At 52.1% G+C, this 8422-nt stretch overlaps 1 protein-coding gene across 1 annotated transcript in view; it reads left to right on the forward strand.

Annotated features, from left to right (window-relative positions):
- Nucleotides 1–5576, forward strand: part of NCKIPSD (NCK interacting protein with SH3 domain) — a gene marked incomplete at its 5' end in the record, with an annotated part of 12621 nt that extends 7045 nt beyond the window's left edge. Inside the window, 2 exons of the mRNA XM_010851965.1 lie at nucleotides 70–276; nucleotides 4652–5576. Of these exons, the coding sequence (XP_010850267.1) occupies nucleotides 70–276; nucleotides 4652–4855 (411 nt within the window). The remainder of the gene's footprint in view (nucleotides 1–69; nucleotides 277–4651) is intronic.
- Between the last annotated feature and the right edge of the window lie 2846 nt (nucleotides 5577–8422).

Consider the following 8422-nt stretch of genomic DNA (forward strand, 5'->3'; position numbering starts at 1 on the left):
GCAGGGGACCACTTAGGTCCTGTGACTCCCCACCACGCCCCTGCCGTGATGCCTGTTGGCCCTCCCCAGAGGACTGCCCTGAGCCCTCTTCCCCACCTTTTAGATGACCCCGTGCGCATTTTCAAGCACGAGCCGCAGCCGCCGCACTCCATCCTTAAGTTCCTGCAGGACGTGTTCGCCAGCCCCACCACGGCTGCCATCTTCTACCACACGGACATGATGGCGCTCATTGACATCACCGTGCGACACATCGCGGACCTGTCTCCCGGGGACAAGGTGCCTGGACGTGGCTGCGGCAGGGTGGAAGCTGTCACACCCCGGGGGAGGGGGGACCTGAGACTAGGGTGAGGGGCATGCTGGAGCTGGTAAGTAGGGGAGACCGCTCAGCCAAGACAGGTGTGCCAAGACCCAAGGGAGCCCGCCATGTGGTGATTAGAGGATGCACTGTCTGGAGACAGGAGGAGTGGTGGGAGGTGAGAAGAGCAAGTAGAGTTTACTCGAAGCTTTGGGGGCTGCGGCAGGAGGTGGTTACCTTGTAGGGGAAGTGATCTGATTACCATCCTGAATGAAACGGAGGCTGTGAGATCACAGCGGAAGCGGGAGGCTGGTGCGGACGCAGCCGCCGCCCTCCAGGTGGTACATGTGGAGTGGGAGAGGTCAGGCCTGGATGTGTCGGAGGTGGGTTGGCAGGACTCGCTGCTCAATTGGCCTGGACTAGCCCGGTGGAGGAAGTGCTGATCCCTCTGGTGGGGAAGACCTTTTGAATAGAGTTGTGTTTTGATGCATCGAGATTGAGAAGGTATCTGCTGGACATCCAGGTATAGAGGACATCAGCGAGGCACTGGGATGTGAGTGGGGACGGGAAAGAGACACTTGGGAGTGCCCTGTGTCTACATGTGCTGGGGAGCCTGTGACACTGCGGTCACCTCGGGTGTGGGATGCATGGGTCAGAGGGAAGCTTAGGCTTCAGTCGGGGCACACAGGAGATACTCAGGAGGGAAAACCAGGAGAGCAGGAGCCCAGAGACTTGTGTGTGAAAGAGGAGGGTATGAGCCATTGCCACAGTTAGGAGCCTGAGTGAGACGAGGCCTGAGAGGGAGACACAGAATTTGCCACACGGAGGTCAGGCGTGACTGACCAGCAGTGTCCGTGGAGTGGAGGGAAGAGAGTCCAAGTGGGAAGTTGAAGAGAAGATTTGATGTTGGAGGGGAGTGGAAAGAGAGGGAAGGTGGGAGCACTGAATGGAAACAACCCTCATGTGTTTTTATGTGAACTTGAACTTGTTACTCAGCCCTGTCCAACTTTTTGCGACCCCATGGACTGTAGCACATCAGGCATCCCTGTCCTTCACTATCTCCCAGAGCTTGCTCAGACTCATGTCCATTGAGTCGGTGATGTCATCCAGCCATCTCATACTCTGTCGTCCCCTTCTCCTCCTGCCTCAGTCTTTCCCAGTATCAGGGTCTTTTCCAGTGAGTCAGCTCTTTGCATCAGGTGGCCAAAGTACTGGAGCTTCTGCTTCAGCATTAGTCCTTCCAATGAATATTCAGGACTGATTTCCTTTAGGATTGAGTGGTTTGATCTCATTGCTGTCCAAGGGACTCTAAAGAGTCTTCTCCAACACCACAGTTCAAAAGCATCAATGCTTCAGCATTCAGTCTCCTTTATGGTTTTTCTTTATGGGAAAACCAGAGCTTTGACTCTTTGGACCTTTGTTGGCAAAGTGATGTCTCTGCTTTTTAACATACTGTCTAGGTTTGTCACAGCTTTGCTTCCAGAAAGTAAGAGTCTTTTAATTTCATGACTTGCTCAGTGATTTTGGAGCTCAAGAAAATAAAACTATCACTATTTCCGCTTTTTCCCCTTCTATTTGCCATGAAGTGATGGGACCAAATGCCATGATCCTAGTTTTTTGACTGTTGAGTTTTAACTCAGCTTTTTGACTCTCCTCTTTCACCCTCATAAAGAATCTCTATAGTTCCTCTTCACTTTCTGCCATTAGAGTGATATCATCTGCATATCTGAGGTTGTTGATATTTCTCCTGGCAGTCTTGATTCCAGCTTGTGATTCATCCAGCCTGGCATTTTGCATGATGTACCCTACATAGAAGTTAAATAAACAGGGTGACAATACACAGCCTTGTCGTATTCCTTTCCCAATTTAAAACTAGTCTGTTGTTCCATGTCTGGTTCTAGCTATTGCTTCTTGACTCACATACAGGTTTCTCAAGAAACAGGTCAGGTGGTCTGGTATTCCCATCTCTTTAAGAATTTTCCAGTTTGTGTGATCCACACAGTCTAAGACTTTAACATAGTCAATGAGGCAGAAGTAGATGTTTTTCTGGAATTCCCTTGCTTTCTCTATGATCCCTCAAATGTTGGCAATTTGATCTCTCATTCCTCTCTTTTCTGAACCCAGTTTGTACATCTGGAAGTTCTCAGTTCATGTACTGCTGAAGCCTAGCTTGAAGCATTTTGAGCATTACCTTGCTTGCATGTGAAATGAGTGCAATTGTGCAGTAGTTTGAACATTCTTTGGCATTGCCTTTCTTTGGGATTGGAATGAAAACCGACCTTTTCCAGTCCTGTGGCCACTGCTTAGTTTTCCAAATTTGCTGGCATATTGAACGCAGCACTTTGCATCACCTTTTAGGACTTTAAATAGCTCAGTTGGAATTCCATCACCTCCACCAGCTTTGTTCATAGAAATGCTTCCTAAGTCTCTCTTGACTTCACACTCTAGGATGTCTGGCTCTAGGTGAGGGACCACGCCATCATGGCTATCCAGGTCATTAAGTTCTTTTTTTGTATAGTTCTGTGTATTCTTGCCACCTCTTCTTAATCTCTTTTGCTTCTGTTCTGTTTATGCAAAGGGGAGTAGAAAAGGTGGGGGATCACTGGAGGGAGACATGGGATCAAGGGAAAGTTTATTTATGTATTTTATTTTTGGCTGTGCTAGGCTTTGGTTGCTGCACAGGCTTCCCCTAGTTGCGGTGTGCAGGCTTCTCGTTGCAGTGGCTTCTCTTGTTGCAGAGCATGGACTCTAGGCATGGGGGCTCAGAAGTTGCAGTTCCCGGGCTCTAGAGCACAGCAGGCTCAGTAGTTGTGGTGCACGGGCTTAGTTGCTCTGAGGCACGTGGGATCTTCCTGGACCAGGGATCAGACCCGTGTCTTCAGCACTGGCAGGCAGATTCCCAACCACTAGACCACAAACTCCAAGAGAAAGTCTTTTAAAGGTGGGAGATGCTGGTGGATGTCTAAGCCAGAGGGACTGATCCAGCAAGCCGACTATGGCGAAGAGGCTGAGGTGCTGGGAGGGTCAGCCACTGTGGGAGTCAAAAGTAGGTCAGGCAGCTGGTGAGAGTTCAGGCCCGCATAGAGGGATGGCGCCTGGCAGGGCCGGGCAGTCCGTTCAGTAGCGGGACAGTAGTTGAGGTGAGGGTGCCAAGGGAAGACCAGGAGTTTCTGAAGTTGTGCTTGTTTTCTCCATGAAGCACAAGGCCAGCTGGTCAGGGACTTTAGATTTGGCAGACGCAGAGAAGGTGGGCAGTGGCCCTTTAAGGAGCGGTGGGCTCGGTGGAGAAAAGTGGCAGCGGCCCTGGGCAGTGTGGTTTGTGGTGGGGAATGGTGTTCAGGCTTGTGCACGGCTCTGTAATGGTCTGCTGCTTAGCTGTTCATACTAAAATTTGATGGGCAGGTGCTTTTTGTCCTGACCAAGGTTGGGAGTTAGCAGGGTGATACTGCCTAAGAAAGGTTTGGGTACTGACTCCTCTAAGGAGACGTGAGAGATGGTAAGGGGGCAAATGGAGAAGAAGTACTGGGGCGGATCAGGGTCTAGTGAAGATAAGGAGCCCCTGGGGTGTCACATTGGAGGGACTGTTAGAGCCGTTAAAGCCAGAGGTGCTGGGAAGGTGGGTTGGGAAGGAGGGTTGGATATGGATTCAGAGCAGGTAGAAGGTAAGACGCCAGGTCTCAGGGATGGGTTGTGTTTGGGATGTGGGGAGAAAGGACTCAGAGAGGACACCTGTAGTTTTGACTTGAGCATTTGAACAGATAGCAGTGCTCTTTATTAAGATAACACAGGAAAAGCCTTCAGCTTTGGGCAGATAGGGATGATCGTGAGTTTGATGGTAGACACAGGAGTTTGAGTTCTGAGATAAGCAGGGCATGACCAGTGGACAGCTGAAAATTCTCATCTGCAGCTCCCTGGAGAGTCTAGGAAAGAAGTCTGAGTGTGGGTCACTGTTTGAAGCTGTGGGTGTGAATGAGATCTCCCAGGGTGAGAGGAGAGAAGCAGAAGGGCCTCCAACAGACAGATAGCGGCCCCACAAGGGCTCAGCATTAGACACGGGTAGGGGCTCACCGCTTCCTCCTGCTACCTCTCTGAGCCAGGACTTCCTGGGCCAGCCACGTTCTGGGACTGCGTGTGGACTGTGAGGACTCACTTATTTACTCACGCAGTGACTGTCGAAGGCCAGCTCGGTGCCAGGTTACATGCTGGGTGCTGGGATGCAACCCTGATCTTCAGTGGTGTCAGGCGGTCACATCCACGTGGCCGCCAGAAGGCGGTAGTGGCCTGTCTGTCCCTGTCTGGTGGCAGTGGTACACAGCACCTCCCTGGGATCCCTGAGCTTCCCTGCTCTCCCCACAGCTGCGCATGGAGTACCTCTCCCTGATGCATGCCGTGGTCCGCTCCACGCCCTACCTGCAGCACCGCCACCGGCTCCCCGACCTGCAGGCCACACTGCGACGCATCCTGGCCGAGGAGGAAGCCTCGCCCCAGTGCCAGATGGACCGCATGATCGTCCAGGAGATGTGCAAGGAGTTCCCGGTGCTGGGCGAGGCCCCCAGCTAGCACCTTCCACTCCTCCCTTCCCTGCAGCCCTGGGCAGGGTGCAGGGGACTCAGAGGCTTGGCCCTAAGAATGTTTTGCACAGATAGTATGAGGGGAGGTGATGGTAGAAGGGACCTGAGCGGGGACCCTCAGCTGACATAGAGCTAACGCCAGGGGCCAAGCACAGAATTGGGGACCACACGCCAGGAGCTCTGCTGGGGCACGGGGAGCGTGTGAACTGAAGCCCCTCCATCTCCTGGTAGGCTGCCTCTTCAGCATGCCCCCACCCCCACCCTTATACACACACAGAGTCCTGCTGCTGCTCCAGGCTGGGCCCGAGCCCTCAGCCCCCGCGCCCGCCTGGTCTGTGTCCTGGGCTTCGGCACGCCGTGTCCCTGGGGTGAGAGGGGGCATCCTCCGCCAGCTCTGTTCTTTGCCTTAGCTTCGCAGTGAGTGCCGCTCGTGTGCTCTGCCCACCCCCAACCCCCGCCCCGTGGGGGCGGTCACTGCCCCTCACTCCGACCCCCAGAGGTATTGGCCAAGCTGCTGCTTTGAGAGCAGAATCTTAGAGACAGGCCATCCGTCCTGGAGCTTCACAGAACAGGGTGGGGCGGGGGTGATGGCACTGATAAAGCCAATGACAGAATCTATTTTCTCTGGAAAAACGTAGACTGAGAAGCCATGTGTATTTTCCTATGTGCTGCAGCTCACCTTTGGAAATAAATCACAAGGCATCTGGAAACAGGCCTCCCTGTATGATCCTGAGGGGTGCTGGGAGAGGGTGGGCCGGGGTGCGGGAACCTCAGGACTTCATCAGTAGCTTGCCCTGCCCTCTCCAGCCTCCAGGTGGTCTGTCGGGACCTGAGGACCACCTGTCAGGTGGTCCCTGACAGGCCCCTCCATCGAGGTCCCTTGAGTTCGCACATCTTGCCTGGGTTCCCACTTCTCCTGGGCCACAGCTACAGCCACCGGGAGCCCAGCGGTCTATCTGCAGGTGACTGCCCCTGCAGACTTCACTTACATCTCTCTCTGCCTTGAATGCCGTGTGTCTCTCCCCCATTAAAACCCCTATAATCCTTTACAGCTATTCTCAAATGAAGCATCTCCCTCCACCCCCCAGCCCCGGCCTCCCTGAACTCCTTGGCCTGCCCAGCTGTTTCCATTCCTCATTTGTCTTCCACTGGATCCAGCAAGATCCCCTCACCTTGCAGCCTTAGCAGGGATTTGGTACTTACCATAGGACCAAAAGAGTATCTCAACGAATACGGGGTTATAGATGCACACTGCTGTCTGAGGGGAATCAGAGGCCAGCGTTAGGCAAAAACTTCCCTTGTGGGCTGCTGAGTTATCAAGGGCTTGTCGCTGTAAGTCGGGGAGAAAAGTCAGAACCCATAGGCGGACACCAGACTGCAGTGGTTTCCAACAGTCCCTTTCATTCTGTTACTCAAGATGATTCTCAGAGGATTCCACACTTCGAAAATCAGATACTGTGACTTCTGGCTATGAGTTTTCCTTTCTTAATGGGATGCTGATGGCAGGGGGTTGTTACTCTCCCAGCAGAGCGAAATGCAGCAAAGAAGACCCCCTGGGGTGGGAGTCCCAGGAAAACAGATCTGTGGGTGCAAAGCACAGGAAGACAACAAGACATCCTTCCTGAACTGTTGACTCTTCTAGAAGGTTAAGTGCACGGGTTCACCTGGACCCGAGGAGGAACTGACACAGTGGCCGGCAGGAAAGCTCCATGTGGTACAGCGCAGTCACTTCATCCTGGAGGCCTCTGCCTCCCTTTCACAGCCAGAATCAACACCGCTGACTTCCAGGTACAAGTCCTTTCTCATTGGAAAGCTGAAGGCAGAGAGAGCCCTGTGGTTCTCCTCCTGAGAGCGTGTAATTCAGGGATGAGCACAGGCCCTCAGGAAGCTGGGATGGGGACATTCGGTGGCCTCCGTGCCTTGCTCTGTTCACTACCAGGCTGCACACGCTGACCTCATGGGAAGAAGAGGGCTGGGCTGTGCCGTCTGTCCCCGTGCTGGCCCCTGTGAGGAACAAAGCTGCCCCTGCCTGCTTCTGTGTGAGTGACTGTCCAAGGGGTCCTTGCACATATTCATCAGGGCTACTTGAGCCCCAGCTGACAAATTTAAAGAAATGCCAGCTCCAGGCAGCAAACGGGGGCCAGGACTCTAGGACCCCTCAGCAAACACCTTGATGGTGGTCTCACCGCACAAAATTACAACCACCAGGGAAAACAGTTAGCCAGAGAATTCCTCAGGGAAGGAACTATCTGGGAGAACAGCTCTGCCTGCTTGATGGTAGACATGGATATAGTTAGGGGAAAGGGCAGAGACGGAGAACCAAGCCACTCAAGGAAAGAGGGGTGTTTCGGTGGGGCTAAGGAAAACACAATTTTGAGGGGCCCTGTGGGCTGGGGGTTTGGGCCAATCTCTAGGCTAGAAGTGGGTCCCTACAGGTGTGGCACATGTCCGTGCAACACAACTGAGGACGGCAGGCTACACGTGCATAAGGCACCTCCAGGGCAAGGGGGTCAGGCGAAGACCACCTGCCTGCTCAGCCCCCAGAAGATACAGACTCAGGCTCCAAGTCCGAGAGGACAAGCTTTTCTTTTTTTCCTGTTTAATGGAAGAAGGACATACTGTGAAAACTGCAGTACGCGAATATGAATGACAAGATGCTAATCTCGTCACCAGCCAGTGTCACCAGCTCCCCAAGCCCACCGTGCAGCCCCCTGAATCACCACCTCCTCCCTTCTCCCCAGACCTCCTCCCTAGAGGTAATTCCTCAGGAGTTTTGCCGTTTTCCAGCGTCACTAAATGGAGTCACGTGAGCACTGGCTTCTTCGCTCCCCGTCAGATCTCAGTTCGCCCACCATAGTCCGGTTGCGGTTGGTTCATTCCCACTGTCGTGTACGGTGCACCCTTGTTTACTTACCCACGTTGACAATCTTTCCGTTGTTTCCAGTTTTTGTCTATTACAAATCATGCTGTCAGGAGCACTGTTGTACTCGTCTTTTGGTTGCTCATATGCATTATATTGGGGGAGTGTATATTCTCAAAAGTGGAATTGCAGTGAAAATGCCAAATAGCTTTCCTGAGTAGTTGTACCAATGTATGCGCCTCCACTGGTGTCTGAGTGCCAGCTCCTCTGTCTCTTTCCCTAAACATGGTATTGTCAGTCATTTTTATTTTAGTCATTCTGGTGGAGTACAGTAATACTTAGTTTCACATTTAAATTTCCCTGATGACTAAAGAGGTTGAGCATTTTTTCATCAGTTTACTGGCTATTTAAATCTTCTCTCGTGAAGCACCTCTTCACATCTCTTGCCCATTCATTGACTGGGATGTGGATCTTTTATTGATTTATAGTATGTATTCAGGATATGAGACCTTGGATTGTATATCTTAACCTATCTTCTCCCTATCTTATCTTAATGTCTTAACCTTATCTTAACCTATCTTATCTTAATGTCTTTGGATGAAAGAAGTTCTTAATTGTAATGTAATCCAGTTTTTCAGTATTTTCCTTTATGGTTAGTCCATTTTGTGTCCTCTTAAAAAATGTTTGCTTAAAAGT

The sequence above is a fragment of the Bison bison genome, unplaced genomic scaffold (assembly GCF_000754665.1).
Source record: "Bison bison bison isolate TAMUID 2011002044 unplaced genomic scaffold, Bison_UMD1.0 scf7180017864304, whole genome shotgun sequence".
NCBI lineage: Eukaryota > Metazoa > Chordata > Mammalia > Artiodactyla > Bovidae > Bison > Bison bison.